This window comes from Chinchilla lanigera, unplaced genomic scaffold (genome assembly GCF_000276665.1).
Source record: "Chinchilla lanigera isolate Chin_1 unplaced genomic scaffold, ChiLan1.0 scaffold00076, whole genome shotgun sequence".
Classification (NCBI taxonomy): Eukaryota; Metazoa; Chordata; class Mammalia; order Rodentia; family Chinchillidae; genus Chinchilla; species Chinchilla lanigera.
In genome coordinates, this window is record NW_004955477.1 from 267,545 (window position 1) to 285,020 (window position 17,476).

The 17,476-nt window shown below is 41.4% G+C and overlaps 1 protein-coding gene, 1 long non-coding RNA gene and 1 pseudogene across 7 annotated transcripts in view; 2 read left to right on the forward strand and 1 right to left on the reverse strand.

Moving 5' to 3' along the window:
- Ate1 (arginyltransferase 1) overlaps positions 1-14,354 on the reverse strand; it is a 155,273-nt gene extending 140,919 nt beyond the window's left edge. For 3 of the 6 annotated variants that reach the window (XM_005401915.2, XM_005401916.2, XM_005401912.2), the window contains exons 1-5: positions 14,245-14,354; positions 11,541-11,604; positions 10,390-10,452; positions 3,266-3,369; positions 1,890-2,144 (exon numbers count right to left, since the gene is read on the reverse strand). In XM_005401915.2, the coding sequence (XP_005401972.1) occupies positions 1,890-2,144; positions 3,266-3,369; positions 10,390-10,452; positions 11,541-11,604; positions 14,245-14,329 (571 nt within the window). In that variant the 5' untranslated portion in view covers positions 14,330-14,354. The other 3 variants (XM_005401913.1, XM_005401914.1, XM_005401911.1) reach the window with 1 other exon arrangement.
- LOC102008621 lies at positions 6,666-7,266 on the forward strand (annotated as a pseudogene).
- Positions 14,354-16,694, forward strand: LOC106146402. Its single transcript, XR_001230827.1, has 2 exons — positions 14,354-14,441; positions 16,188-16,694. It is a non-coding gene; the product is annotated as an uncharacterized LOC106146402 (long non-coding RNA).
- Positions 16,695-17,476: the final 782 nt, after the last annotated feature.

Sequence of the window (17,476 nt, forward strand, 5' to 3'; positions counted from 1 at the left end):
TTTTGATCAAAGGCTCTACATTTAAGTATCAACTTACAGATAAGCAGAACAGGTTAAACTGTACTGCAGATGTAATCAGCCAGCTACAGAAGGAAGACAAAAACCAAGACAAACAACTCACTTCTTTCAACAAGTAATACTATCCAAGTAAAAAAATGGCGAAAAATGAAAGGGAAATGTATAGAACAAAAAAATTTTTTAAATATATCAACCAATTTTCTAGATTCTCTAGATCTTGACACAAGACAATCTTTAAAAACTGGCATTTTAACACTAAATATTCAATAGTATTAAGAAATTCTATAGGCTGGGCGTGGTGGTGCACACCTGTAATTGCAGCACCCAGGAGGATAACAGTGAGTTCAAGACCAGCCTAGGTTACATAGTGAGTTCAAGGCCAGCCTGATTTAGCAAGACCCTGTCTTCCCCCACCCCGCCAAAAGAAATTTTATTCAGGTATATAATGGTGTTGTGAGTATGTTTTTCAAAGTTCTTATTTTTTAGAGATGAATTTGAAATATAGGATGGCATAATGTCAAGAAATTGCTTAAATATACTACTGAAAGAAAGAACTAGATTTGAGTACAGATACATCAAAAGCGGCTATCGTGATTAAATGTTTCAAATGAGGGCAGGGTAGATAAAAGTCATTATACTACTGAATCTAGCTCCCCTATATTTCAAATTCTTTTCAACAAAGTTTTTAATTTAACAAACTATAACTAATTTTTAGAATAAAAAGTAAAAAACATGAGAATAAAAGCAGATATTCTCTAAATCATAGTACTTCATTCAAGTATTAGTATTAATTAGGAAAAAATTTCAGACTAACATCAATTTAAATACCATTAAATCCTTCTGTACAAATTTAACAGAAGTACAAAGTTTTCTGCACTTTAACTTGTGTAATATAGTTTAGACAATAAAAACTACTAAAAATCTTCCTTTGATCATTTCAAATTAATAACATAAAAACTAATGCAAAAACTGTCCAACTAAAATAAATAAATACATTGTCCAACTTCACATTTTATGCAGTAATTTTGAAAACAAAAATCATATACATACAGTTTATATGGTAAACCCACAATGTTGAGCATGTTTTTAATCCTAATTCTTTTATAAGGGAGAATGTAGGCGAAATTTTTTACCCTATTAAGATGAAGTCAAACATTAAATCTAGATACTTTTAAGTTAAAATTTATTATAATTACATAAAATTTAATGATAAACTGAAGAATTTCACAACTACTGTATTTTGGACATAATACCTATAATTTATACCGTCTTATAATGCCAAAAATAGCAATGTTTATCACCAAACCTTCCAATGACAAAAAATGTGATTCTCAAACCTTTAAGGCTCTCAGGTAATAAGTTGAGATGGAACTCTTAAAATGTATCTGGGGAGGGGCGTGGTGGTACACACCTGTAATCCCAGCACTTGGGAGGCTCGCCCAAGAGGATTATGGCGAGTTTAAGGCCAGCCTGGGCTACATAATGAGTTCAGAGCTAGCCTGAACTACATAGCAAGACCCTATCTCAACAAAAAGAAAATGTATTTGAGGTGATAAAGCTATTATATTAGGTTTTTTAAGTGTAGTTTAAAAAAAATATAATTTGTCCATCTAAATCCAGGTAACAGTATCTTGTATAAAACAGGACTCTACCTTACAGATGTTACAGATAAGTCATGTTTTTAGATGACAGCAGGGACCAGGGGTTACAATAACATAAGCAAAAAGAGCAATTTCTTTCCCTTTCATATTATCTACTGCACATTTTGGGTTTTATTTACTCTTCCATGTTCTTACAATTCTCTTTAAAATAATTTTAAAAAAAGAAAACAGAAAAGCAGCTAATATGACTTGCTATCAAATGTGCACTACCTGGTTTAGGAACCGTATGAACTTTAATTGAGTGTGATGGTTCACCAGAGCCCAACTTCTCTTCTATAGCTTGTGAATGAGTTAATTCATTACATGGTTCTTTCTTTGAGTGTTTTTCTTTCTTCTTCTCTTCACTCTCTAAACTCTCCTTGAGATCACTGCTGAGTCTTTTAAGATCACACTTGATATCCAATTTATTTATTAATGCAAAGTCACCCGCAACAGCATCTTCCATTGTGGAATCCATAGGCTCATCTACAAATCAGAAGCAAAAAGCCCATCAGCCAGGTCATTTGACACAGTCAAGATAAATACCAGACTATATAAGGCCCCCATTATCCACTGTAGCAAGGACTACTGTGTAGCAACTGAGTTTATTTTCTCACCTTTCAAAGGAAGAGAGCCAAACTTAAAACTGTGGCAGCCTAGCAGGGAAATGTACCACCAGTCCCTTTGCAAGTTGAGACTAAGCTCCCAACCATGGCGCATTAGACAGTTGATATGTCTAATTTTGTCTTACTTATTTAAAGGAAAATTGTGACCTAGAACTTCCAAGCATTCTGCTCCCCACTGGCTGCATCAAGAAAAAACAAGAGTGATACTGGAAATAATATGTTGAGCGGAGCCACAGAGGAAGCAAAGCTGCACGCCCACCTGAAACATGCACACTGGGCTGTCAGGTGAGGACAGAAAGGAACTGCTAATACTATTCAGTCCTTGGAATTGGTGGTTCTTTCTCACAGCTGTTTAAGCCTTTACCCTAGTTAATTATCAGACACGAATAATTCAGAAGCCCACATATCAAAGAAATCCATAATAAACCAAATAACCAAATGTGAAAACATTAAAAGACAGAAAACTATGAATTTTGATGCTTACAAAATCATCAATTTACAGCATCCTTGAAGTTTACCTGCATATTAACAAATTAGGACATGCCTCCTGGACACCAAAAAATTATATATTACTAGCAAAGAAAAGGAAAATTCTAATAAACTCCAAGAAATCACATCTTTGAAATGATCTTCAATTTTCTTTTCAAATTAGACTATTCTGGCATATACAGGATTTCCTATAAGCCTGATTTGTGAAGCCAGTCATAATGGTAACGTTAGTGCTAATAGTGGTCTTCGTCACCACGGGAGTGGTACACAACCCCTTCCCCCCACCTAACATGAGATGCTTGAAAGTAAGAACCTTGGAAAGATTCATCCATTTAAAGTAGCTTTTAGACCCAACCTCAGGGGCTGGGGATTTAGCTCAGCGGCACAGCGCCTGCCTGGCAAGCGCAAGGTTGTGAGTTTGACTCCGGGTACCAGAAAAAAACAAAAAACAAAAACAAAATCGAAAAAAAAATAGACCCAATCTTATCTTACCCTCATAATTTCTTCTGAAAATCTCCCCTTTGGCCAGAAATTTCAACATTTTTTTTAAAACTTTCTTGTGTGATTTTGATGGTTGAAACTGTAAAGGTCGGCACCTAGGAAAGCAAAGTAAGTATTTTAAAAGTAAACAAAAAAAACTTTGACAAAATAAAGTCAGTTCTGGGTAAGATTTGGTAGACTGAGGCAAATTTCATGCTTGGGATTCCTAGTTAAAGGTGAGGCATTAAAAGAGTAGCCTCTAATACTACTCTAAATTTCACTAAAACTACCAGTAAGGGATTTTTAAAAAATAAATAAAATCACATAAACCATAGGATAAAGGAAAGGAGAAATGTTTGTAGCTGGAAAGCAGATATACAACTGGTAACTGACTTAGTTGACCAAAGAAAGTTGAATCTTAATAAGCTAACAGAGGAAAAGCCTGTAAGATATCCAATTTTCTTTACATTTACCCTAAAATTTTTAGGGATTAGTAATACCTGATACCTCTGAAAATACAAGTGAAAGTGGGTATAAAAATAGGAACCTTTTAATGCCTATTTCAAAGCAGTCAGATGTCAGATCTCTCTTCACTCTGACTTTATTCTTCATTTGACTCTACATAATCCCCCTTTCAGTAAAAAGCAAAACATAAGGCCTCTTACACAGCAAATGTGCTATACTAAAAACAGGAAGAGATGATATTTACATTCTAAATGCCAAGATTCCCAACCCAGCTCCAGAACATCAGCAGCGTATTCTTTCTCTTCAAAATGTGATGAATCCAGCCAGGGATATAGCTTAGCGGCACCAGCACCTGCCTGGCAAGCGCAAGGTCCTGAGTTTGATTCCCGGTACCAAAAAAAATTTTTTAAATAAAAATTTTTTTTTAAAAATGTGATGAAACCTAAAAATACAGACACCACAGATTTTCCAACAGAGTAGCCCACCCAGATCACCCTACCCAAAGCTCACAGATAGTAAGGCACAGTTGGGTACCCAGAATTTCCAGTGGAACACTGAAAAGTTGGAATTACTAGATACCTGAAGAGGGTCAACTTCCTACAAACAAGTTCCAAACAAAATGAAGGAAATAATTTGGAGGAGAGCTTTTAAAAAAATCCTCAGAAAAATACGTATCTTTACATATAACACACACACACACAGGAAGCACCCCCACAAAAATGCCCCTCAGAAGATTGACAGATGATATAAAAAATTAAGTGGGAAATTTAGAAAACAAGGACACTTCCCAGAAGATTCAGTAAAAAGATGGAAAACTGAAAGGAAAAAAAACTAGAGGACAAGTTGAAAAGATCAAATATCTGAATAAAAGTATCAGAAGAAAAGCAAGCACTCTACCACAGGGCTACACAGTGTTACACTCTGGAGTTAAAATGCCCCCCAAAGTCCCACGTCCAGAGGTCAGGCTTCTGAAAGGTGACTGGGCCATAGGCACACTGCTCATCAGATTAACTCAGTGAGTTCATGGCTAAAAGTACTGTTAGGAGGCGGGGTCTGGTGAATGGCCACTCCCTGGAGGCTTGTCCTGGGAGAGTGTATTCTTGTCCCCCACTTCTCCCTCCTCTCTGACTCCTACTTGCCATGGGTTGAGCAGTTCTGTTCCGCCATGCAGGTTCTGCCTTGGAGCCAGCCAACCATGCATGCATGGATGGAGACACCTCTGAAACTATAAGCTAAAATAAACCTCTCCTCCTGTAAGTTGTGGGTATCAGGTATTTGTCCCAGCAATGGACAAGTGACTAATACAAAAAATTATAACCCCAGTCCTGAGAAAGAACACATTTCAGATAATGAAATAAGAATCAGAATGCCTGACTTCTGGCAGAATCTGATTTCTCAACAACAGTAAAACAACAATGGAGCTAAGCCTTCAGAATTCTAGGGGAAAATTATTCCCAACTTAATATTTGTATATCCAACTAAACTATAAACTACATTTGTGCAGTTAATTAAAACATTTTCAGACATAGTCTCAAAAATGCGAAATCTTGCCAGGCATGATGGCACACATCTATAATCCCAGCACTCAGGAGGCTGAGGCAGGAGGATCATCTTGAGTTTGAGGTCAGACCAGGCTACACATTGAGTCCAAGGCCAGCCAGAACTACATAGTGAGACCCTGTCTTGAAAGAGAGAAAGAGAGAGAGAAAGGAGAGAGAAGAGAAGAGAAGAGAAGAAAAGAGAAGAGAAGAGAAGAGAAGAGAAGAGAAGAGATCTCATGTACTTTTTTTCAGGAGTCTATCAGAAGATGGGCTTCCCTAAAACAAGGGAACAATCCAAGATAGATGATATCCAACTTGAAAACCAAAGAGCGTCGCAAAGAAAATAAAAAGAGCTCCTACGATTACAGTATAGAGGACAAAGTGTCCATACCAGAGCAGGTCAGAAGGCTCTGTGAGTGTCAGAAAAAAGACACAGCTAAACATACTAAAAGAAAACTTATATAACTTGAAGAGAACTTCAAAATAAATGGGGTTAGGTACACAGAAGACTATAAAAACAACAAGACAATTATTAACTTCCAGGTAAAGCAAACAATTGTGCAAGAAATGAAATCATAGGCTATGATACAGCTCAGCTATAAAGCACATTTACACAGTGTGAATATTCACAGACTGTGAATACATCTACAGAAAATCGCAATATTTCTAAGAGAAGTTGGGGATGACGCTATAAAGGAGCCTAAATGCAACAGAGGAAACAGGAGTGAGACAGATAAGTAGTAAGGGAGGATAAAAAGGAAAAGAAAAAGGGAGGGAGAGGGAGGGAGGGAAGGAGGGCACATGCCAATACACACTCAGCCCAGGCAGCAACCAGCAGGACCAGCAACCCTTCACAGGCAGCCACAGCAAGCTGCCCCCCACAGGGCAGGGAGCCTGCATCCATGGTGATAGGATGAGTCTCTGTGCTTCCCAAGGTGCAGCACCTGCCTGACTGCTATACCCAAAGGATGAAGGGCTGCCCGAGAGGCCACGTGCACCTACAATCCCACAGCTGGAGGAATTGTGCCGTGTGCTTTATCTATCACCTAGGCCTTGTCAGTGATATCATGACTGGAAAGAATTAGAAGAAAAACTGCAATGTGACCGATCCTATTTGAAGGAGAATGGGGGAAAGCCAACAAGATCTTACATGTTGAGTTTTTAAAAATCTTGTTCTTGATAACAGTGGTAAAATAAACTAATCCAAGTTATTTTTCCTTTGAGAAGAGACAAAAGGTAGATTTTTTTCCCCTTTTGACTCCACCCTTCTGCCCCGCCAATGACACAGCATAAATCATGGACACCAGAGAATAAGGTAGACCTCAGATATCCTGAGAAGATGGAGAAGCTTACATCTTCTACAGGATGGAAGACTGGGGTACTTTCAGCCCTCTCTGGAATCTAAAATGAAAAATAAGAGGTGTTTTAAAAGGGGGGAAAGGCCAACTAAATCTGAATCTTTGGAGCTGCCCCAGGCAGCATGAACACAAATCCACCATGAGAAGCAGTATAGAGAACTTCGTGCCCCCAATGCCCATAATCATGTCATCCAGGACACTAATGCCTTCATGCAAACAACACTGCAAGAGATTTTCCAGAGGTGGTCTGGTGACACCCCACAAGAAAAAGAATGCTGAGAAACAGGAACTATGATGTGCATGTCATCATGGCAGCACTTCAGACCAAAGGTGATGAAGTCACTGGGTGGGACAAGCAGAGGGATCTCAATGTCACTGCTATGACTAATGTCATGGGTTTCATTATGAACCTGCCCACTCTAGTGTGTGCTAGAGACCACTCAAATTGACTCTCAAAGGGCAGCACTGGGTCTGCATTCAAGATGTAGGGTGGGAAGGGTGTCAGGTACTACAATCTTGATTTCAAATTCAAGATCCCCAAGTGTACTGGAGGTGAGGTAAGCTCATGAAATTTCTAAAGTACCACTTGTAAGGAAAAAACTGTGAACTCATACTGGTGGCACCAGAAAAGATGAGCTTCCATTCATGAGAACTGGCTAGAAAGCCAACCCAACCTTCTCCCAACCCTCCAGGCCTTGGCAATGTGCTGTGTGGCCCCTACAGCAGTCTGCCCCTACCCCAGTCCACCCTTGCCACTTACAGAACATCTTATTGGCTTCCCCTTCAGATTTGCCACCTAACAGGACTATTACAAGAACCATCCAATATTGTCTGGGCTTGTAGAAGGAAAACAGAAGATCTGAATGCAAGCCATCAAACAGCAAGCCTCTATTTTGGTTCAGAGAGATGATAAGGTGGGTCCTGGCTTATTTCTCCCTTCCTATGAGGACCTGACACAGTCTCTGCTGGAGTCATCACTGCTGCTCTACACTCATCAGAGATGCTGCCTCTGCTTTCCTCTCCTGTGGTACCAGTGGTCTGAAGACACAATACAAAGTCATTGCAAAGCCCAGTGACTAGCTCCAAGGACCAAAAAAACAAAAACATCTCTCAGGAAACCATCTCCCAAACCCTAACAGCAGCACCACAAGCCATGTGAAACCTTTTTTTTTTTTTTTTTGGAGAGAAGGTCTCACTAAATTTCTAAATTGTCCAGGTTGGGCTTGAACTTACAATCTTCCTCCAAGACATCACAGGCATGTACCACCATGTCTAGCTCCATTTGCAACCCTTAATGCCGCCTCTTCCCCGAACTGCATGAGTAGTTTATGGCCAGCCTTGAAGTTTTATAAAGAAAATATCTCTAATATTCCAAGCCAGGTGGTTAAATCCCACAATATTCTAGCTAAGAGAGGGGCAAGATATGTACCTGAAAGGATATAGCTAAGGCACAGGGTGACTATACTCCAGTTTGTCCCTACCATTTCAGTATGATCACTTAGGAGGCTCTGGAGTAAAAAACGGAGGGAAACTGGTAGTTTTCCTAGTCTGCTCACTCTGGCAAAAATCCAAAAAATGTCTACCCTTGACATCAAATCCCACTAGTCTGGGGCAGAGGTGGGTGAGAAAAGTAGTATGAAGACGAGCTTTTCAGAGTTTAAGAGCAACCAGAATTGGCAGAAGTCCTGAGTTTGAAGGTAAAGTCAGTGTAGTAACGAGAAGCCAAGCCCTCAAGTTGGATGGCTATGCGTGTTATAGGACCTAGGTTTGTCCTCTACATATAGTTGCCTTTACAAATCAACTGACTGACCCACTCCCTACCTCTTGAAATAGTTGCATACCATTTTTCTCCTGTAACTTTAGGAAACAAAAGAGGACATAAAAAGCTCAACGTGTCACCAAACAGGCAGTGGGGACCTGGAATTGGGCAGGCAGGGGTGACCCGATCAGCCCTTACAGACCCATGGTCTTGACAGGTCTAAGACCTGCACCACTGGTCAGATTTCTCTTCAGTAGCAAAGCACGCTCATCCTAGGCAAATTTAACAAGGGTGGCTGGGACTGGAACACGTGTTTACACCAGCACTTTTTCTGCAGGTGTATCTTCAATCCAACAAGGCCATTCTTTATGCTGAGGACAGGTCCCACACAGCAACTGTATTATGTCCTCTCCACAACTGGTGCAGTCTCTTCTGCTCCATTTTCTCTCCCAGAACTGCTGGGTACCACAGGAGCTCTTTACTCCTCTACAATTACATTTCAACCACACCAGTCAAGAAGTTACAGCCAACACTGCTGATTGTCACTAGGCGGGTCCATCAGCACTGTCCATGGTAGTGAGCCACTTTCTAGGAAGAGGAGGAAACTCACTCCTTTCCACAAAGCTGCTTGGGCCTGTGCAAATGGCAATTTAAAGCAGTACTGTGTGACTGGAATCCCTGAACCAATGAGATATGCAAAAAAGCTTATATGTTTCAGGTCTGGTTTCTCTGTTAAGATCTAATTAACGGATCCAGCTACACAGAGGCTGAGACAGAAGATTTGCAAGTTTAAAGTCAGCTTGGGCAATGTAGCAAGATCCTGTCTCAAGATAAAATTTTTTAAAAGGGAGCTGAAGATGTAGCTCAGTAGTAAAAGGCCCCCAGTTGAATTCCCAGTATTGCAAAAAAAAAAAAAAGGTCAAAAGACTTGAAGGTAACTGCCAATGAGAATAGGAAAGAAGATTTTCAGAGACACTTAAATTCCAAAATGAGTTTTATAGAACTATTTGGCACTTTATGAACATACACAATTCTGACAAAATTTAATTTTTTTTTTTTTAAATCATAGCCAGGAAAGTATACTCATATGCTGGGAAGCCCCTAACTTCTGCCCAGTAAGAAGCTAAATTGTATGATACTGCCTCCATTTCTTTAAAAGTTCTTATTATAACTACTATAGTGAACAAGCAGAAGAATAAACATGGAAAATGACCCCATAAGATTGATTTATATAGAGAGAGAAACTGTAAAGGATAACAACTCAGGAAATGTTTGATTCTACTGCAGTGATAGTTCAATCTCTTCCCATAAAAAGCAATATACCCGGAAAAGTGATTTACATATAACATATACAAAGTGTATTTTACTTAACCAACTGAAATAAGCCCCCAACTCAGTGGTAGGTTTTAAACTCAGGGCTTTGCGAATGCTAGGCAAGTGCTCTACCACTAAGCTACAACCCCAAACCCTCATTCACTTTTTTTTTTTTAAAGACAGGGTCTCACTAAGTGGCCTAGTCTAGCCTCAAAATTTCAATCCTCCAGTATAAGCCTTTTGAGTAGCTGGGATTACAGTCATGAATCACCACATTGGGGAAAATCAATATTCTCTGATTATAAAAATTCTAAGTTTCCAGTCAACCAACTTCAAGCTTATTTGAGCAGAATCTTGTCCATAATCTAATGAATTGCTAGTTAAAAGAAAATGACTTCTGTTTTAAAGGATATCATCTCTTCTGAACCATGAAAGCTAAATGAGGACAACAAAGCTATTCTGTAACTGTATTGTCTGTGTAATAAGCGACATAAAGCTACTGATCAGCATGTGAATATAGCATCAGTACACAGCAAATTCATCAGTACACAGCAAATTCATCAGTACACAGAAGATCTTCATTTTCTTATGAAGAATATCTACCTAAAATAAAAATTAACACTAAGAAGTGTAACAATCTGCTTTAAAATTGCACATATTCTTCATATCATAGATCCTCTTTGTATTATTTAGTCTTACCTTATTGTATACTGAGGACAGCAGGTTTGATTCATGACAGGCTTGTACACATACTTCCCACTTCTAAAATAGTAAAAATAGTTTGTTAATTTTTTACACACTTTACACATGTACCAAAGCAGATCAGTAAAGGGTCACTAAATTAAGGATAAAAATCTAATCAACAGTGTCAAAATACACTTAGATTTAACTGCTCTTCATAGCCTAAATAATCTTACAGGTAGGTACACAAAGACCGGAACCCAGTCTTTTCTTTCCTAAACTTTAAACACGAACTACAAGGTTAATCTCGATGCCTTCTCACCAAATCTGCAAACCCTGCAAAGCCTTCAGCTGTCACCAATATCACAAGGCCCATGCAAGTGCGGTCCGCATGATTCTGTGGGACTAACCCACATACACTGGAGCTGTGACAGACACACCTGGGTGTTGTACATGTGCCAGCAAAGTACTGTACCACAAAACTAACCTGATTCTTTCCAAGCATTCCAGACCTCAGTTATCAGCAGAACCAGAACCATTCACGCCCCCGTCAAACCAGTCAGTTTAGACTATTCCCTCTATGCCCTATCAGCCAGCTTTCCACACCTAAAATGTATTTTAAATTTGTCCCCTCCTCTGTATCATCATTGCCACTAAGACGCCAGTCCTCATCATTTCATATCTGTATAGCTTGATAATCTCTCGCACTCCTCTTCCTGCCTCGATGATCACCCCTCAAATACCTCTCTGTTGACTGAGTGATTTTTTTCCATAACAAATCCTATCACATTTCACTCTTTCATAAATTTTTCAATAGTTCCCTTCTACCATAAAAACAAAAAATAAAAATTTCCTTATCATGGCATACTAAATTCTTTAACATCTGACTTTCTGAGCCTCTTTATTAAATTTAGAAAAAATTTTAACTTTTTTTACAGGGAGGGTGAGGTAGGGTCTTGCTATATACAGTTCAGGCTGGCCTTGAACTCACTATGTAGTCCAGACTGACTTCCAACTTGTGATGATCCTCCTGCCTCAGACTCCCAAGTGCTGGATTACAGGTGTGTGCCACCGCATCCCACAGGAAAACATTTCAAACCCAAACTCTATTTCTCGATTATAAGAACCTGAATAGCAGAAAGTATCTTCGAATTAAAGAATTTTATTACCTTCGCCATCCTCGATCTATAAGATCCTGATAATCCTGTACTGTCATGGAATGTGCCCACATGCCTGAAAAAATGGAGTGTGTTAATTACAACAGGTTGAACTCACTTCTGTTTTAAAATTCAAAGTGTCTGTTTTGGTAATATGGATGTGTAGGCTAAAATTCTAGTAAAACGCTCACATTGTAGAAAGTTTGCACACTTCGCATTTGTTAATTTGGCATACAACACCAATGAAAAATAAAATATACTTATTTTAAATCAAAAAATCAAATATATAAAATAACATCTAATTATCAGTCAACAGTCTATGATATCAAAAATCTAGATCCTCATTGTAATGAAATTGCATCTCATCTTCAAACTTTAATAATAACTCCACTAATTCACTGGTCTCATCGGAAGAATTAGAAAGCAAATTTGTTGGTGTATATTAGCTCTAATTTATAAACATATATATACATGAACACTAAAAATAGGACAAAAGTATACAGTCGTATTCTTTCTAAGCGAAAAACAAAGTGACCCAAAAATCAAGGATACAAGAAAATGCAGAACTACAAGCACTATATGATGGAAAAATTACTTAACTACAGGGGAAGAAAAAGACTACAAGAATTAACATTTACCATATGTGAACCAATGTTAAAAACAGAAATGAATTTTCACCCTTTGTAATTAGTAAACTGTATTAGAGATATGTAGAGATATAGAAAGGCCTGGCAGAATTGAATACATCGGGAGAAGGCATGGTAGTAGAGTCCAAAGAAACACCCAGACACCTGGAAAGCACTGATGGATACCAACAAATTACAAGCTTCAATTTCACCATCTGTAATAGAAATAATAAGTCAACTAACGAATAGATGGGTGTCCTATAATAAAGACTATCAGAATGGAAATCAAAATGATAGAAACGTAGACCTATTTCCCTAGATGAAAAGATTCAAAACAGGTTTCTCCTTGAAAACTTGAAAGGCTGACTTTATATTAGGTAATTTTCTCTTATTAAAATTATTGAACAAAACTATTAAAGACCTATTAAAATGTTAATTTTAGACATGTTTCATGCAACTCGTTGATTATAGAGATTTCATAGTCACAATACAGAAACTATGAAAAAAGAGAAGGATGGAACCTATTTCACTCCAAGGCAACCTCTGCCAGCCACTATTTGGCATGCTTCGCCTAGGCTTCACTCCGCTCAACTCCAATCATGTCGCACATGCCTTTGGCATCCTGTCTGCTTCACTTTTAACCATCCATGTAAATGCTCTAAGCATTTGTCACTTAGCTGGTATACATTAGCGGCACTTCAAATGATTGCGTAACTACTTCAGACCGTTGCCTGTAACTGTCTACTTCAGACCGAGCACCTAACAAACACGTGCAATGAATAAATGGGCATGCCATAATCGTCTAAACCATGCCCCACTTATTGAAAGAAGCCCTTAATTTCCATGGTTATCTTGTTCTCCACAAAGCTGGATTATTCCATTAAAGTAACAGATGCTACAGTGCACATCTGCCAATGCATGACTCGGCAGGAAACAAACGCGATAGTTTGTTTACAAACCACAAATGTTCCCAGAGAAACCTGCGTCACAGAAAAACAAAACCGTGGGCTGACCCCGTTGTCGTGCCGAGGGAGCTGCAAGAATAACATAGCACGAGTCTTTGGTGAAATGTCAAACATCAGGAGCAAAAGGCCACCTGACCGGCAGCGACTAGGGCCACTAGCGCCTCGTATATTACTCCACGCACACTTTATCGCATAGGGCGCACACATTCATGCCTCCCTGTGCACACGCAGCGCCAGACCGCGGCCGGCCCCGCACCCGCACCCGCATCCCGCACGCACGCCCGGGAGGCAGGTCCGCCTCGGCCGCACCGCGCGCTCTCCGCCAGGGAGCCCGAGGGCGTCCGTTCGCGCACGCCACGGACCATCCCTCCGGCGCGGGTCCGAGCGCCCGCGGGGGGTTCCTCCACCACCAGCGGGACCAGCGCCCCTGCGGACTCAAACGCCGGTCCGTCTAAAGCCGGGAGCCACCGCGCTCCGAGGGGGGCCTCGCCTGCGCAGCTCAGAGGTTGCGGCCGCCCGGCGACCCTCCAGCCGGTCCACACAAACTCCAGGCCACCGCGCCCGGCCTCGCCCACCACCCGCTCGCTCACCATTGGAGCGACTGCCCGACTCGTTCTTGCAATAGCCGCAGCGGTAGAAGTCTTCGCCCTCGAAATACTCTACGATACTGGGCGAAAGCGCGTTCCAGGAAGCCATGGCTTCAGCCCCGCCTAGGTTCAGCAGCCGGGCCCAACACCGCCGCGGCCGCCGCCACCCCACAATGCAGCGCGGCGCCCGGGCGCCCGCAGGCTCGCGCGAAGCCGCTCGGGCGTTCCCAGGCCGGGCCCAGCCCGCCGCCTCTCGGAGCTGACGCCGCGCGCGCCATCTTGACTAAGGGCAGCTTTCCGCTATTTCCGTTCCCTCTCGGAGAGGGGCAGTCGTCTTCAGTGAGGCTAAGGTGGGCGGGCGGACGGGTGAAAGGAGCTGGAACGGAAACTGGTTAGGAAAAGACGAGTAGGAAAGGGGACAGTCGGAGTGGGGGACCGAACCGCTCTCACTCACGGCAGGGCCCGGCCGGAACGTGGCTGACGCCCGCGAGAGCTGAGTGCTAGGCGGACGCAGCGGCCTCGTCCACAGGACACTCACCACAGGACGCCTTGCCCTCCCTGGAATCGCAGTAGCCGCAGTGGTAGCCGGCCTTGAGGCCCTTGTACTCCACCACCGAGGCCATGGCCGCCGCAGGGTCGATACTACGGGCCGGCCCCGCCTCTCGGCGCCCGGGGCTGACTCGGCGGAGTGTGGAGGCCGGAGCGGGAGGGGTGCCGGCGCTTCCCGCTCCCCAGGTGGGTGCTCATCGTGCCTTCTGAGCCGGTGTTTGGCTGCACACCGGATCACCAGTCCTTTGCACAACTGCACGTTATCAGCCCATTTCATGGATGAGGAAGTTGACTCTCCCAGTCAGTTTCACCTTAGTCATGAGAAACTTCCCATTCACTGAGTCGTAGCCTGCGAGTCTCAGGTTGAAAATTTCCTTCATATCAGCAGGCTTAAATGCCCATAGTTATGGAGACATAAACAGGCATTCTGTGAGTGCTGAGAGTTCGCCAATGGAAAACTTAACACTTTTAAGGAAACAATCATAGGCCAGCAATCCCCAGCTACTCAGGAGGAAGGATCTCATGTTCAAGGCCACCCTGGGCGGTCCCCAGGAGGATTACAGAGGGTTCGAAACCAGCCTGGACTACAGAGTGAGATCCTGGCGCTCTCTCACACACATACACACAATCCCCAGTACCAGCAAAACAAACAAAAAAAAAAGGAAACAGCTATCAGAGCCAGTTTTCTGCCCGGTGTCACATTTTAAAACGTTTGAGAAAGTGAAAATCTAGATATTTTAAATGTAAACATTTCTCAATATTCAAAAAAAATTTTAATTCTACAGGCCATACAAGGCATTTATATAGGCTGCACTCATCTCATGAACCACCAATTTGGAACTGTAACATGGAATGCTGCAAAATGAAACTTTTAGTTTTTTTTTTTTTTTTTTTTTTTTTCTTTTAGAGATAAGCAGTTTCTCCAAACTTCCTCCTACTGAGCACATAGCTAACTAACACTGGCAGTTCTATGCCCAAAAGAACTGATAGAGTATACAGATGCCAGCTCCAGGAGGCCAGGAGCCTGGTTTCTTTTCCACAAGAGGAAGATGAGCTGAAGATGGCTGGAGGTGATAAAGCAAACGTGAAGATCTGCACTGTCTCTGTGTGCTCCTCCTCCCCTGTGTTCCTTACTATAGAAGACCCCTGCCCACTTGTAAATGGTGATGATGATCAGAGGCAAATAGGCCCCTCCATCTCCTTGGAGCCAGCTTTGAGTAAATCTTTATTTCCTTCCAAATAGAGTCCCGCCAAAAAATAAAAAAAAAAAAAACACACTTAAGCAGTTCACCACACTAGTGCATGTCTGGAAGCTAATGGCCACCACTGTGAGCACCTCTTGTAATTGTAGAGGCCAAAGGTAATTTGTATTAGTCTCATGATGACTCAAAAATGTAGTATTGGGGCCCGGGGTATAGCTCAGTGGTACAGCGCCTGCCTGGGAAGTGCAAGGTCATGAGTTCAATTCCCAGTACCAAAAAAAAAAAAAGTAGTATTAAAATATTTACACACAAGTTCTCTTTTCCTGATGTTTGCATGTTTTTGGCAGATTCTGTATATTGCCTCCTTTCATTTGGTCAGCTGCAAGCAGATGAACCTGAACATACGAGCCTAAACACAATTTTTTTAAAAAAATTTTGTTTTTTGCAGTTCAGGCTGGCCTTGAACTCACTTTGTAGCCCAGGCTGGCCTGGAACTTGCAGTAATCCTCCTGCCTCACTCTCCCAAGTGCTGGGATTCAGGCATGTGCCACCATGCCCTGCTAAAACCACTGTTCTAAAGAAAATATATGATGGAATAAGAAACTGGGGCAAAGTATGAATATATTCCTTCAACAAAGTGATATTCCTTAATCTTTCCTTCCGTATGCACAGATAATTTAAACCCATTTGGCCTCACAGTCAACAAAACTGATTTTTTTTTTTTTTGCAGTGTTTAAAAATTCAGTCATAAAATATGGAAAAACAGAAGCAAACTTGAGGTCATTTTCAATGTTGTCCACCCGAAGGTCTGCTGTATTTGAGATGTGAAGAGGAGATCCTTGACAATCGGAAGGAGCATGAGAGATGACCATGCAGTGTGTAGGGAATTCTCAGGTCCCCTCTCAGATTTTCTGCTTCTAACTCCTTTGAGTTGAAGACTCCTTGCTACATTAGTACCCATGTTCTTAAGAGAGGCTTCACCCATTTTGTTCTTCATCGTAGGTTTGACTATTTCCAGCCCTTTTCTGGACAGGTTCTCATTTTGAATGAAAGCTAGGGCCTGTGAAATAAAACGAAAAAAGGAAAATGCCATATTCTGAATAGAAAGTAGGAGGCCAGAAGGCTTCTGGGTCTTTTTTTTTATACAGTATTCCACCTTAATACATTTCACTTTTCTTGATTTCAGTTCTTCATGGTCAACCATGGTCCAAAACTAATAAAGTTCCAAAATAAAGAATCTTCACATTGTGAATTGTGTGGTTCTGAGTAGTGTGATGAAATCTGCTGTCCCACTCAGTCATGCCTGTCACGTCTTTGGGAGGGGTGTCCACACCACACTGCTGTGCTGCTGGAACACGCAACTACTGGGAGTGTAAAATTCGGCACCAGTAATGAATTAAAGAGGCAGAGTTTAAAATGAAGGAAGACAAACTTGGAAAAGGGCAAAGATAGCTACTTTCAAAAACTAGAGGACATCAGAAACAAATACGCATGCGTTTTTGTCCTCAGCTACATTTTATAAAGACTTGCGTCCCTGCCCCACATTGGGCACCTAGAATTTTTAACAGTCTGACTGGCTGTGCCCCCAGCCTGGGTACCTCTGTCTACATTCTTCTGGGCATTTCATTCATGTCCTTTTGTGATGGATAAGTGTGGGGAGGGGAATCCTCACAGCAGAGGAGCTTAACAGTTAGATGGTAAGAGGACTTGTGTGTATCCGGTGAGAATCTACATGTAAGTATGTATAGGTATGTATGTCTTTTATATATTAAATAAGAGTCCTTGGTGGCTGCCCCTTGTCTCGTTTCTTATCTGGTAAGAGTGGAGCTAGTTACCCCGGTCTTTCATCTTCCTGGCTACATGTTTTGATTGTAGCCTCTTCCTGCTAAATTCTTAACGTTAACTCTGTTACCTGGTGCCTTCTCAGGTCTGGATTCTCTCTCTTTACATTTGTCTAATTGCTGGAGTCTTAACTCCAGAGGCAAAAGCTGCCTTAGCAAGATTTCCTACTTAATTGTT